General features: G+C 33.1%; 1 protein-coding gene across 1 annotated transcript in view; it reads left to right on the top strand.

The window, feature by feature from the left end:
• The window catches only part of CCSER1 (coiled-coil serine rich protein 1), a 1346695-nt gene that overhangs the window by 883303 nt on the left and 447148 nt on the right, over positions 1–16244 (top strand). The window contains exon 10 of the mRNA XM_059394604.1: positions 18–62. Within this exon, the coding sequence (XP_059250587.1) occupies positions 18–62 (45 nt within the window). The remainder of the gene's footprint in view (positions 1–17; positions 63–16244) is intronic.

Consider the following 16244-nt stretch of genomic DNA (forward strand, 5'->3'; position numbering starts at 1 on the left):
TTTTTTTTTTTTTTCAGGGTTTGAACCTGAAAAGACTGGAGGCAGCACAGGGAGGGAGAGAGGTAAGGAAATCTGAGGGAGAGGGAAAGGGAAGAGGAGAAAATGCTTACAGTGATGGTGACCGATGATGATGATGATGGTGGTGAGAATGTGTGGAGAGGGATTCTGTGGACATACATAATCCATTCATTCGGTCAAAGCACATTTTACACAGTTATGTAAATGTATTATTTGTGCTTATTTCTCTGAAACTAGAGAAAGTACTGTTTCTCTTGTTTTAGGTAAGGATTGTTGCTGTTAAAATGGATTTTTGCAGCAGCAGGACCCTCTAGATGGGGCAGCAAAGCCTTTGTAAACCGACATTACAAGGCAATATTTAAAATGTCCTATGAGAAATTAGCAAAGTTCTAACAATGCAAACATTTTATGACATTTGAGATTCTTTGCTCTCCTATCCAAGGCCATTGGCATATGCTAGAAAGTTGGCATGCATCATTTGATAGTGTAAAATTGCTTTGGTAAGACTAGCAATTTTAAACCTTTCTCTAATTATTGTTTATCCCAGATGCTTTATAAAGAGGGCAACTTTAAATAGTATCAAACATAATACTATAATCAGGCACATTATATATATATATATATATATTATGATTTTCTAATTCTAACTGAATGGGGAGACTTAAATTTGACTAAAATTCTTTCCATGCTAAAATGTGGAAATGCTGTACTTTGTGATTTGGATTGTTGGCGGTGGGGAGAGTGTGATATTTAATTCTGTGAATCAATATTTTCTTGTTGCTCACAAGGTAAATTTAGTTTTAAAAGATATTTTTTAGTAAAGGTGAAACTATTTTGTTTTACAAAATGAGATAGTAAATATTACTCCCTCCCCATCTGTGGCCTCTCTTTCGCTAAATAGCAATTTCTTCTGTATGGAGTTACAAAGTATTTTCCTCTCCTTTCTTTGCTATTTTAATTTCCAGTTGTTTGTTCTTAGTATTTGGCATTTTAGATCCTAGTAAACTTGTTATTTAGGGCCTCTTTACTATTTATTTGCTATTTCCACCCAGAATAATGTGTTCCTTTTGAGGGACACATAATAATTGCTTCACATTGGCAAAAGAGCTGGAGAAAGTGAAAATGTAGATTAAGTTTTAGATATTTTTCATGTTGTAGAAAAGCAAGGTAATAAGGATATAGTCATTTGTAAAGAGGTGACAGGGGAGTGTGTAAGGAAGACCTCAGAACCATTTAGTTTTGGGAGTATAACTACTTTCATCCAGACATGACCAAAATGGATCTACTTAGAGAAAGAGCTTAGCTCATTGCTTCCTAAGTGGGAAGTTCATACCCAAGCAGTGCTGCCACAGTCTCTCTCTCTTCATTCAGTGCCTTTAAGGAAATAGAATTTGGAGTCACCTAGCTTCTCCCTGTTGTCACCTAGTCCAATAGTAACTATGTTAAATCCATATATTCATTTAAAGACATTGCTAAATGATAGCCAGATTCTTCCTTTATTTTGCCAAGCTTTTGTGGTTTTTCATGTTATTTTTCAAAGCCAAATGACTGGTTTTTATTGAAAAGAGTTACTATTAAGTTTTATTGCTTTTTCATTTTCTCTGACTTTGTTTTTATTAGAAATGTATTTATCAGCAAAGAACATGTTGATAATGTGTTTTAAATTATTATTTTTTTCTTAAAGCTGTTTTATGATTTATGTGAAAGTCAAAATTTTAATGATCTACAATATAATATATATATCTGCATAGAGGGGTCAAGATGATTTGGGTCTCTCCTTGAGGTTAGCGGAATGATTGTGAAGAAGGTAAGTTCATCCAATCAGTGAGAGCCCAGTATCGTCTTTGGTCCTTGACAGTACTGATCCAGAATATAAACTAAATGATGACTATTAAAATTCTAAACAACTACTTCACTTGATCTCTGTGCAACAGTGGATTACATGGGCATATTTCTGTTTAACCAAGACTCACCTTAGTTTTCCCCATGTTTATAAAGCCCTATATATTCCATGGTAAGAGACTTTGGAAGAATGTCAGACAATGAGGTGAAATTTGTTGTGAAAACTATTCTGGCAAGTCTCAGGGGTAGGTGATCTATGAACACAGAGTGCACTGACTATGTTAAAAGCCTCCTGATCTCTCTTGCTTACAAAATATCACATATATTTCTGATTCCTATCTACTCCGTTCTGTTATGTGTGCTTTACGATGATGTATAGTACACTTCCAACTATGTTGATTTGAAATGTGTGGATTTAGGAAATTCTTACTCAAAGCCTTCTCTTAGAATTCTTTATCCTAATGCTACTGTGATTGATGAAGATTTAGTAGCAATGATTACTTCTTAAGATGAATTAATTTGTCTTAGTTTAAATGACAGATATTCCCACTAGGTGTTGATGGATGTAATACCAAGGGCCTGTTACCAAATATTTATAAAAAGGTTTAAGATGTGTTGTTTAAAATGTTCTATTTACTTATTTGAGATAATGAGAGTGGTTAGAGTATGCATGGAAAATTGAAGCAGGCAGTAATATCCTATTTAGCTAAGTGATAAATACTATTAAAAAGCTAATTGCTAGATAGGAAGGCCACATTTAAACACTATACACTGTATAAAAATATAAATTAAGAAGTGATTAAAATATAAACTACCTTTCTGAAGGAAATGGAGATGGGCGTCACCTAAATTACTTGTATTATTGTGAAATATTTGAAAATAGATATTAGTTCAACTAAAAAAGTTACATGAGTATTTTTGCATATTTATACATGCACACTGCATATAAATTGAGGGGGCTAATCATAATAGGTGTTTAAAAAGAAAGATTAGTGGAATGTTGTACAAAATGTGATTATTTAACTGGTATTTCTACCTAATTGTAAATGAACTTCCTACCTCCAGTGAGATCTTGTAACTCAAAGGAAAGCCTCAGTGAAAAGTCATTGAGTATCACACACAGAAAAATCAATGTATCTCTTTTCTCAAGGAACTTCTGTTCTCCCACACCATGCTTTTGCTGTTAAATGTAGATTGAATCAAGTTAGTGTAGGTTTTCTTAAAATACTATATACCTTTGTTATTTCAAATGGCATCATATATTCCAAAGTATAGTTTTTGTTAACTTATTAACGATTTATCTCTGTGTGTGTACATATATACTAATTTTTAATGGCAAATTGTCTCTACTTCTGCCCTGCCTCAAAAATACTCAATCATCAATATTCTGGGTATCTTAAATCGCAAGTTTAAATACACATAATATGTGACTATATATTATAGATGAAGATTACTCTTATGTTTAGATATCTAAATCATGGTTAAACATTTAATTTCAGAAAATTTACTGAACATGGTTAGCTAGTATGAGAGACAATTGAACTTATGAAATGTGGCTGTGTTGTTGAAAGTCACAGAGATTTCTGAATTATAAAAGGATGGAAATAAAGTACAAGTGTGTAATGATCAAGGATCACTTTTACATAATTTGCAGAGCTCACATCTCCCAAAGTGATAAACAGAATAAGTAGAGATCATTTTGCCATTCTTCATCTGGATTTCTGAAAACAAGATTAATAACATTGGTGTTCTTGAAGATTTTGAATAAATAGTTTTATACTCTTATAAGACAGATTATGAACATGCTTAGCAAACATCTGAAAGAAATTTAACACTTTAGAAAATTTCTAGAAGCATTCCTTAGGAATATGACCAAAACACATTATAGATTTACTCATCCCTTTTCTAGAAAAATATCCTGTTGTGGTTTGGAAATCTTTCAGTGGATTATATTTGGCCGTGATGTTAAAAAAAAAACAAAAAAAACAAAAAACACTTGGGGGAATGCAATTATAAGAATTATATGCAGGTAGACACGTTGTTAGGAAAAAGTAGACATCTCAAATTCTTAAAATAGCTGATTTGCGAATGTGTGATTCTTAAAAAAAATCACAAGCATGTCTTGCAACAACCCATTGTATAGTACAAGATGTTTCACCTTCTCTATTGAACTACAGTATTGCCAATCCTCTATCTTTTTGTCTGTTTTTTTGTTTGTTTGTTTTGCCAAAAACCATAAATAGGAGGAGGGTGCGGAGTTAGGTGAGCCTGGTGGTGGGGGTGGGCATGTATTGAATAGAGCACTGGGTGTGGTGCATAAACAATGAATCTTGGAACACTGAAAAGGAAATTAAAGTAAAAAAACATAAATAGGAAATTATGGATAATATGAGTTTCTAATACTTAAGAAAACATAGAGACATTAGAAAAGGTAGATTGAAAATCAAATGTTTAGTTAAGTGCTATTTACCCAACCCTACTTTATATTTAAATGCATTATTCATTTAAAATCATAATTTATGATTTTCTATTTACTTAAGGCACACTTAAGCATATGATACTTCTAAAGAAAGTATTTATTTTATTAATATGGTAAACAGTGGATGTCATGCCTTTAATAATATAGTTGGATAGACTTTGCATTATTTATCTCTTGGCAAATTATGTATTTCTACTTGAAGCTGAAAGTCATTTTTAAATTTGAGCCTTAAAAGGGAGAAATTTTAAAGAATGAGGTAAATGATACTTTAGATTTCAAAATAATTTATTTGCTTGGAATATCAGCGCAAGCATTATTATAAGCGTAATAAAATAAAAATCACCTTTGATTTTTCTTTCCATATATAATTTATTTAGAATCATTAAACATATTATTTTAGGTCTAGGTTATTGCTTAAATTAGGAAAACTCAATATTATTTCTCCTAGGTCAAACAGACCTCTGGAGACTGAGTTGATTTTTAAAAAATAAAGAAGATAAATATGTGAGCTCTAAGGATTGAACTAAACTTGAAGAAATTGTATTGTTCTTGGAAGTAAGAACAGCAAATAATAAATAGTAAAAGTGCTGAAGTTCCATTCTTCTCTTAAAATTTAATATTTTATGTAATTTTGAAATTATAGAAAATACTTCTTTTGTAGCTTTATGCATCAAATAGCAAATCTTTACTAAGAAACAGATCTTGATTACCAGTTATCTTTAATATTTTTTTTCTATAAAACTCTCTTCTATTAACATGTTTTCTTTATTGTTCAATATTCAGAATAGACTGAGAGTTTCTACTTTTGTTCAATTTCAGCTGTCTCATTCTTGGTTGTTGCAGAGTTTGGTAGAATGAGAAATTCTTTTATATCCTCAGTGATAACACAATTTTGGGAAGGAAATATATATGGCTAATATTGTATTCCTTTTTGAGATATAAAAACTGAGATGAAGATAGCTCTTCCTTTTATAGCTAGAGTTATTCAGTGGTACAGTGCCTATAGTTTGCTGCTGAGATGTGATTTACAGTTTGATTTTGAGATGAAGAGATCTTTAAGAACTCAGTAAAACATAAAGATATTCCTTTTTTTCCACTTCTCAGAATAGATAGACAATAAAGGAGATGAAAGATCTTTCTGCTTATAAATCAATATTTAATTGAAAGAATTACATGAGACCATAATAATGATTCCTGTTTCAAAAGGTGTTTGACGTGATAAAATGAGTTAATATGTACAAAGCACTTTGTGTGGTGCCTGCCACATAGGAAGCACCCAATAAATGGTAACAATTACCACTATTATTTTTCATTTTATCTGATCTTACCTTCATTTATTCCTCTGTCAGAGACAGAGTGTTGTGTTGTTGGAAGATTTTGCTCTCTATATGAACTAGTCTACTCCATGGGAATCAAAGATATTCAAGGCCTAGCCTGACAACTTACAGTATTTTATATTCTAAATTCATTCTGAGATGACAAATTACAAATAGGACAATAAAATATACTTGGAATCCATTGTTTAGCCTCAGAAATCCTTTTTTTTTTGTGAACCTCAGAAATTTTTAATTTTGTATTTTACCACAGATGAAGAAAAATGGATTTATGTTTTCCACTTAGCATTGTTTACAGGAAGGAATGCAGAAGGCCTGTAAGTTTTAGAAGCTATTTTCCATATCCCCTCTATTTTCTGAGTGACCTTCAAATTGGAATTTGAAGATCTCTTCTATGCTTGTAGACTGTTGACATTCCAAGGACTATCCAAAAGAAACCTGTGAGTTATGCATAACCTAACTTACTAAATCCACTTCAGTAAGAAAGAAAACATCCTTAGTAGTACCTCGGATGAGGGGATAACATAAAAAAGATGTACATTCCTTTTTTTCCCCCCACTTTCTTTTGGAGACATTTGATTAGCTAGACTAGATATCCCTTGGGTATCTGACAATGACAAAACAATATTTCCCAAGAAAAGCAGGGGGGGAAAAGTGGGAGGAAGGGGAGAGCAGGGAGAGGAAGCCAGCTTCAGCAGGCACGAGATGAATTCTCCCATAATTGACACTGTAACTTCAGATTGCGCTAGGTGGAATTATGCCAGTTAGAAACATATGCATGAGGTAAAGTATCAAGTAATCAGGGATTTGACTTAGAGGGCCAAATAGATTGAGAAGACACATGGAAATTTTTCCAGGGCAACTTCCTGTTTTAAGAACCTGGCTTAAGCCCAGGTGGAGAAGCTGAGAAATTCTAACTCTAAGCAAAATTAAACTAAGTAGAACCAACAAAGACAAAACTACAGAAAGTCCTTATAAAATTTCAAAAGGATACTCAAGAGCTTTGTCTAAAGGATAACAGTATATCAAAACCTTCTAAATTCATGAAAGCTTGTAGCTAGAACTCTTATTGACTCACAATGGAAAATCATGAAAACAAACTATAGGTCATGCTATAATTACAAGAGCTAGTGTTTTCATTTAGGGTAAGACATTTCAAATTTGATAGGTAACCAAAGGATTATGAAAAAACATTCTCATTTCTAGGAGGCAGAAACTCTGTGTTTGGGAGGTTGACAAAAAGAACTTAAAGGTTAGACCTAATGCAGGGTTTACTTCTCTGTTGCTGTGAGACTTCAGTGGCCTCAGAGGATCATGTTTCCTGTAGAGGAGCTTAAGTCAGGTTGCACAGGGATTTCAGTAAGACTGCTATAATTTTTTACTATTGACCTACCAAAACACCACGAAGAAATGAATCTTTTGATCAAGCAAAACTGTTGCAATATTGCAATTAAAAGGAACACTACATTAACAGGGTTTTAGTAGGTCGCTCAACAGGCAAATTAGGAGGTTATGGAGAATGGGGAATGTGGAGGGTATTTAGAAAGTGGTAAGATCCAGGCAGGTTGATGTAAAGGCAACCTTATAAAGAAATGTAACAGGTAGAGACTAGGCAGAGTTTATGACATGATAGCTTTGCCTCAATGTGCACAATAGGTAAAATAAATAAAGGTTCTGACTTAAGGTTTCATAGATGCAATATATTTTCTTTGTTAAATGCAACATATTTTCTTTGTTTATTAGTCTTTGTTTTTAAAAATATTTGGATATTTATAAATATTTATAATTTTAAAATTTTAAAGTGGTTGAGGACTAAGATGGATTATAGTAAAAGGATTTTGAATTTCTAATTAATATAAATTTAGACACCTGTTTTTATAAGGAACATATATTGTTTTTAGAATCAGTTAAACTCTGGGAATATCTTCAGTTGAGAAGATAAACCATAACAATATATGGTTTTATTTCACTCTTTATATATATTTTTGAAAGTATATCCTTACACTCAGGGATTTTTTTTTTTGCATTATTTTAAAATTTTGTATGTAAGTGAATATGCAGTTATTTTTGGACCTATACTTATGCCAGTTGATAGAAAAGAAATATGCTACTCCACATGGTCTAATTAAGTCAGGTTACTTTCATCAGGGAAGTATATATTCATATATAAATGAAGAGATCACTTATGATTCCTTTCTTAATTTCAGATAGAAGCTAATTGCCACCTCAAAAATATACAAAAGAAAAATAAACGTTTTTATTTTTCTACTTAATCGTAACTTAGTATGAGAATATCTTTTCTCTTTCTATTTAAATTTTCATGTAGAATAAATAATCCCCACATAAATGTTCAATTGCTTTTTCTGACTAATGTAGTTAAATCCTGTAAACCTACAAGAACCCACTGCTTCTATTTTCTGGAGAACTCTCGGCCTACTTGGAAGTAGATCCCCAAATCTCTTTCCATCCTTTGGCCATCCATTCAGTTATTTGACATTATGTCTACTTTCTGTTTACATTGTGAGCTGAAATCTGTCACTTTAACACAGTTGTCTGGACCTGGATACTCAGCTTGATGGAATGGAGCACTACTGATGGGTTCCATTGTTGTCCTTTAATTATATCATGGGACCTCCCTTAGTCCTTAACCCATGATCACCACATTGTTATTCAGTATATAATCTAAAAATTTTAAGTAAAATTACCTAATAACAGAATCATATATTTAGGATACTTTAGCTTCAAAAACATTGTACTGTCAAAATATTATATGAACAATTGTTTTAATAAGATTAAAAATGTAAAGATTAGAGAACTTCAGACTCATGCAAATGACAGTTGTGTTCAAAATAATAGCTTTAAGTAAAATTGCTAAGACACACACTATTAGTTTCCTAAGGCCACTAGAGCAAAGTAGCATAGACGGTGTAGCTTTGATACTTGGAAATTTCTCACAGATATAGAGCTAGAAGTCCAAGATCAAGGTGTTGGCAGATTTGACTTCTTCTGAGACTTTTCTCCTTGACTTGCAAATGGCATGGTCTTTACATGGTCCTTACATGGCTTCTCCTCAGGGTGTTCACATCCTTCACTGTTTTTTTGTGTGTGTCTAAATTTCCCCTTATAAAGATACTAATTATATTGGTTTGGGCCAACCCTAATGGCCTCATTTTACCTTAATTAACTCTTCAATGGCCCTATATTCAAATAGTCACATTCTAAGGTACTTGGGGTTAAGGCTTCAGCATATGAATTTGGGAGGGGACACAATTCAGCTCATTACACATATCAAAAGTAATACAACTGCACTATCCATTTCCCTCAAAAGAGAAACTTCATTTCTGCCTTTCACTTATTTACTCAGGAACATCTTGTTCTATTCAGTAACTTTGAAATTTGATTACAATCAAATTCCAGCCATAAACAGTAAATAAAAGAATAAGATAACACATGTAAATAATTCTTTATCTGCCATTCTAATATTAACCCCAAATATTTTGATAACAGATACCACCCAAAGGGAAGCTGAAGCTCATTTGATGGCCCAAAACTGACGTGAACTAATATGAACCTGTTTATGAACCTGAGTCTTTTTTTTTCCCCCACTTAAAGTGGACATTTGTATTTTGCCACAAAAATATCAATATGTTTGTACAAGTTACTGCTCCAAACCCTACTTAGAATATTCAAAAGATATGGCATATGTTTTATATTATTATTTTAAAATTGGGACAATTCTGAATTACCAGATACATCTAACCTTAAGGATTTTGGATAAGGGACTGTAGATCTATTGTAGTGTATATTTTACTCTAAACCACTAGAAAAATAGAGTCCTGTGTCTTCACCATAGAAATATTTGAATTAATACTTGGTAAGTGCTTATCCTGTATTTATTATTTAATATTGTTGTAAGCACTTTATACATACTCACTCATTAAATCCTCACAAACTTTTGAAATAGCCAGTACTATTACTCTCATTTCAGAGAAGCAGCAGCAAAATTAAAAATATATATATATAATTTGAGTAACATTCTCAGAGTCTTATAATTAGTAAGTGGTGAAGCTGGGATTCAAACCTAGAAAGCACAACTTCAGAGTAAAACTTCAGCACACCATGACTCAGAAGCAGTGACATGAGCGATTTACCACAACTGGACATTTTGACTCCTGGCATTCTTCAGGACAGTTATCTAATTTTCACTTGCTAAGCATTCATGTTCTCTTTCTCTCCCTCTCTCCCCCTCTGTTTTCTTGCCCACGAACTGACTACGTATAGACATTATCTTATTGAAGATCATCACCACAGCTACTATGTTGTTTTGGTTAAGGACTGATTAAGTATAAAGGATAGAAATCTACTTAAAATTTTTGTTAAATTGAGTAGTATCAGGTGCATCCATTTGAAGGGAGTATTCCTTGATCACTTGAAAAATGATCAATAATCAGTTCTTTTTCTCTATTTCTCTGTTCTCCAATTTTGTCATTCTTCTGTGTAAACTAGATAGCTTCTTTACTTTTTTAAAATTATATTTTGCCCCCTACCAAAACAACCTCTAAATGAGGGTCTCAGCTATCTCCTTTATAGTTGGACAATCACCTCTAATTATAGATAGTGTAATGTCATTTCCCCTAGCTCATTCACATGCTTCAGTCAAATAAATACACTTAGCAACAGGAACTAGGGTAAGAAAACTGATTTTTTTTCTTTCTCTTTCTGTTCTTTTTCTTTTTATGATGTTCAAATGATAAAAGCACCATTTTACTCTTCCTTTTAGTTTATCACTGATGATAAACTCATGATCTGGTGTTCTCCTTAAGACTGTGGTGGTAAGGGAAGATAAAGTCTAAGTGACTCTTTTGGAATGGAGAGTGAGCCACCGTTGTCATTTTCTTGCATTATTTTTAAGTCAGTAAGAGTTGGGTAGGGAAAATATAAACTTATCTGCAACAAGAAGTTTGTGCAATTTTTCTTTGGACTGGGACTTTCCTGTTACTTCTTTCCTGATCATCATTGCAAAGTTAACTTCTCAATTGTCCCTCTTCTCTAAATCTATTACCTCTGGAGTTGGAAGGGGTCGCTTATCATTCACTGATTAAAAATAACATATAAGGGGAGACAAATTTTAGCAATATAATAAAACAGTTTTCTATCTAGATATTGCTGATTCAATATATATCTGATCCCTTCTATTTCTCAAACCAAATTGTTGTTGATATGTGAATGCTGAATATTAGCATGACCTGTACTTCACTTTTGTAAGCTAGATGGAGGGGGATTAGACATATTCTGCCTGGGAAAATTCACAATATACTTGCTTGTTCATTTCTCATGGCATCAAGGGTAGACAATCTCAAATAGAACCTAGAGGAATATTCCCTAAAACAGCGGAGAGAAAGTAAAGGCTTATGAGAGTTTATATTCTTATTTGTGGGTACTCAAAAATATTAGATTCAATATAAGTAAATCAATAATATTTAGAAATTTAAAATCAAATCCTGAGTATTGTCCTATGCTTGGTTATGTAAAAATCACTTGAAATCTAGACTTACTGGGGCACCTGGGTGGCTCAGTCAGTTATGTGTCTGACTTTAGCTCAGGTCACGATCTTGGGGTCCTAAAATCGAACCCCACAATGGGCTTCCTCCTCCTGCTTCTCCCTCTCCCTCTGCTATTCCCCCCTGCTTGTGCATGGGCATGCTCTCTCTCTCCCTCTCAAATAAATAAATGAAAGATTTTAAAAAGAAATATAGATTTACTTAATATTCTAGCAGTCTGAATTCTAGAAATTAAACACATTTGTCGAAGCACATGGAATCAGTTTCAACATTCTGTGTATGCTCTATATAACCTTTTGGCTACCTTTTACTAAAGACAGAAAAATTGTTTATTTTGTCTTCCTTGCTTCCAGCCTATCAAAAGGAAGTTGTAGCTTTCTTCTCTAGCAAGTTATATTCAATAACATATTTGCTCTAGTTTACTCCCTGGAAATCAAAGTCACAAGGGATGCTGAGAGTAGGTAACACCAAGTACAAAAATGCCCAAAGTTGACAGAGGTCCAAAGCATCGGGGAAAGCAAATACTCTTCCAATTTTGCGTTGAAAACGATATGACTAATCTTAATAAACAACTTTTGATGAAATGAAACAGGTGAGAGCCATGTTGAAAATGGTTCAGGAGTTGGCAGCAAGCAAAGGATGTGAAAAGCATTTAAAAGAACAGTGAGATGCTGCCTAGAGAACATAGTGACTTTAGTATCCATTTCCAGAGAATGGAATAATTACAGATGCTCTTGTGTAGAACTCTGACAATCTGAGAGCAAAGAAAACTGCAAACAGCTTAGATGTTAATGGAGTTTAAGAGGATCATAAAATAATGTATAAGCATTTTATGTATGTTTTGTAGACAAAGACATCTATGACACAAAAATTAATTACATTTTTGACTATATGGTAAGAGGCAGTGTAGGAGAGTAGGTTTTTTTAGAGAACACATATTTTAGATCTTCCACTACCGTCCTGTCCTTTTTTTTTTTAATTTTTTCAATTTATTTATTTTCAGAAAAACAGTATTCATTATTTTTTTCACCACACCCAGTGCTCCATGCAATTCGTGCCCTCTATAATACCAACCACCTGGTACCTCAACCTCCCACCCCCCCCCCCCCCCCACTTCAAACCCCTCAGCCAGTCCTGTCCTTTGTCAGCAATGTTATGTTGAGCAACTTGCATAACCTTTCTCTACGTCGGTTTCTTCATTTTAAAATTAAAATTTGTAGCTGTCACTTACCTCATGGAATTGTTACATGTGAAGAAAATGGTATTGTGACATGAAAAATAATGAACTCAATATCTGGTGCCAATAAAAATACCCAATATGGAAGTTTTTAAATACAGTTATTGTTTGTCATTGTCACTGTTACTTTGAATTAATAAAGGCAGTAGACATTCCACTCTCTGAGTATAGAGGCACTTACTCAGCACCACATCTCAGGTGGACTGTTACCTGTTTAAGGAAAAACTTCTCAGGGATTCCTATTTGTAAAAGTTGTATTTGATGCATAGTTCTATTATGTTATGTTTATCATATTACATTGTGACTCTTTATTTGTCTCTCCACAAGTCTGTCAGGTAGATAGAGTTCCTAGAGAGCAGGGTATTAGTCATAAAACTTTGCATCATTCCTTGGATAGAGTAAAGCACCCAATAAATATTTGTTGATTGAATATTGTTCCTTTTTAGAATCACTGAGAGTTGGGTTTAGAACATCTGTGTGAGTTCCTTTCTATATGGATCACTCATTTATTCCTTTTGATTTTCATGTATTTATATACTGTGGTTTCATTTATAAATATTAAAGTAAAATTAATAAGTATATTTCATTTAATTTATTCCCACTTATTCTACTTAAAGAAATAGATGCTGATAATAGTTGATCATAGTTTAGGTGAGTTGGAGGAATAAAAATTTGAAATTGTGAGAAAAAATATAAACCTTCAGCTGTGGGGAAAATTTTTAATATAGTTGAATTTTTGTTTTTAATTTGCCAAGTTTTATAATTTCAAAGCTATTGATCCAAATGAGCTTTAAAGTGTGCTTATGCTCTTGTATGGTGGGGCTAATTCAGGTGTTTAAATTACCATTCTCTATTGTTAGGATTACATTATGCAAGGTCTTCAGACATTCATCCCTTTTCATCTAACATGACCATCCTGAACTGTAATTTCCTTTTGTAACAATAAGGCTGATTCAGGTGCAGAGAGGATTAACAGATTGCCCAAAGTTAAATAAAGCATGCAAATTTAGTACATAGATTTTGAAATGACATGGTTAAAAGATATTTAAGCTAATCTGTAATAATTAAGGGTGGATGCTCTGTAAAATGGCACATGAAGTGACATATGAATGTGAAGAACAAGAGATTGAGATTAGCATAGAGAAAATACTAGTCTTGGGGCAATAAAATGGACAGAATGGGTATTTTTAAAATAATTTTTACTAGCGTAAGAAATTAAAAAGTAAAGAAAGAATTTGAATTTTAAAAATAAAATAGAATTTATAGATATTTTAGGAAGCCACACATTTGTAGGTATTTAACTGACAAAATAGCATGAATAATTCTTTTCCAGCCTGACAGCTCTGCAAGTGTGGAGTTAATACCCAAATTTGTAAGGTAATCTGTAATAGAAACATATTAAATCTCCTGGGCTCTTTTCCCAGAAAATCAATGAAGCAAGAACTACATGTATCAGGATAGAGGAAAAAAGAGAGAGAGAAAAAAGATGGCAATAAAACAACAACAACAACAACAACAACAACAACAACAAACAAAAAAAAGGAAAGAAAACTAGATAACTGGATCAGATTTAATGGGATAAGTAGAAATGCTGTACATTTCATATGCAGTCAAATAAAATTTCCCCTAACTTAGGAAGGACTATACTTAAAGCATAGACCAGAATTTTCAGTTGTGAGAGGAAAATTCAAATACAACTTACTTCATGAAACTGTGGTGAAAGAACTTTATAACTCTGCTTTTAAACCTTAAGCTAAGCTTAAATGTATTTTGAAAAGTTATATTCTGGTATAACAGAAATACTCCTATCACCAACTTACTTCCAGATCCATTTGGCAGTCTAAGCATGTGTCTATAACTTACAAAGGGATTGTCATGAAAAAATTAAGGTGAATCCATTTCCTATTTGGGGCCTACTTATTAAATTACGATGTTCCCTAAAATCCTGATCCTATCTCTTAGCCCTTCCTCTTGACATATTTTTCCTAAGTAACCACATTCACTCTGGTGGCTGTAATATGGATTATTTGTTGCTAGTTCCTACATCTCTATCACGAGGCCAAGTCTCTCCCAAACCCATGTTTCTGTTCACTTATTGGACATTTCTACCTAAATATTCCTTTAAGTTTATAGATATGTATAATCACAATGAATTCATCATTGTATTTGTTCTTCCCTCCCCCATAAGCTAGTTGCTTCTGCTGTGTTTTCTATGGCGTTTAATTACATGATTACTTGATAACCTCCCATCCCAGGAAATAGAGCAGAAATAGTCATTTCTTCTTTGTCCCTAATGTTCCACATCCTGAAGGTCCTTAGGCAGTCTCTCTTCTACTTCAAATATCTCTTTTAGTTATGTTTTTTCATGTCTAGTCCATTTCCACTGAAGGAATTTGGATCTTCCTCACCACTTAAGGAAAGTAGTCTAATAACCTCTGAGCTGATTTTCTATCTTCTGGGTTCTCCTGTCTCCAATCTACATTCTACACTGTTGCCTGCATACAATTATGAGACTTCCTTGCTAAACAATGTTACTATCTTCCCTTCACACAGCGATAAGGGCTAAACTCCTTAGCACATCAACCAAGACTTAGCCTTAACTTACCATTTTAGGTATCTCCAGATTCCACCATTTATTCTTCAATACAATACAATACCCAATGCAAATGGTGTCTCCTTTGGCAAACTGAGTTACCCATTCTATAGTATATTTGCACTTTTTCTTATTGCTATGGTAGAAATTATTACATTTTATATAGTAATTGGCTAGCATGTGCATAATATGTTAAAGCCAGAGCTTCTAAAAGTAGGTGTTATGTCTTTTATATCTTTGAAATCCTCAGAACTTGACCTAAGAGCCTAGAACACAGGAGATATTTAGTAAACATTCTCTGATGGAATGAACACATGTGTTGGGAGGCTCGGAGTTTCAAGGGTGAGCTTAAGTTTTGCAAAAATTACCACTAGATGTCGCTAGCACATTTCCAATAGCAATTTCTGAGGCAAGGAGACCTAATATTTACTAAGCACCTACTATGTGGCAGTCCCTTTCTAACAATTCTGAGAAGTAGGTGTTTTCATCACAAATCTACCTTGAAAACAGACACTTAGAATGATGAGAAGAGTATACAGATCGTATTAGGTATAAGTGGGGTTAAAATCTACAACTGTCTGCCATCAAAACCCATCGTTTTTTCACAGAGGTAGCTACTTTGTTTCTTTTCTGATGACTGAGCCTCTGGCCTCCAAATGACAAATAGCATACCCCATCTTTTCTAACAAATTAAATCTTTATTGAAAAATTAAGCTATTATTGGGCTAGACCTTTTTTAAGACCCTTCAAGGTAAAGGCAGTGACTTTGCTTCAGTAATAAGCTTTTCCTGAATATAAAACAATCATTCAGAAAATTCTTTTATAATCACATGTGAAGATATGTGCTTTGAACAGGTGCAGTTAGATTTCTAATATATTACTATTTTTTTTTTTCCAAGTAGCGCTTGACAATTGATATCTACTGCATAAAACCTAATTTGTTATTTTAGTGCCATAGAAGGAACAGAAAAAAATATTATCTGTAATTTGTATTATGCTTATTTAGTTTCCAGCAAAATTCAGTGGCTCCCTCTCTATTATCTACATTTTTAAGTCTTGACATCAATGATATTTCAAAATATAGGCCAAAAATCTGTTACAAATTATTTTATAGTTACATGGTTCTGAATTTTATTGGGTATCAGGTAGGTATTAGGTATCAAAACACTAGCATTATAAA

Source organism: Mustela nigripes, chromosome 1, assembly GCF_022355385.1.
Source record: "Mustela nigripes isolate SB6536 chromosome 1, MUSNIG.SB6536, whole genome shotgun sequence".
NCBI classification, from domain to species: domain Eukaryota; kingdom Metazoa; phylum Chordata; class Mammalia; order Carnivora; family Mustelidae; genus Mustela; species Mustela nigripes.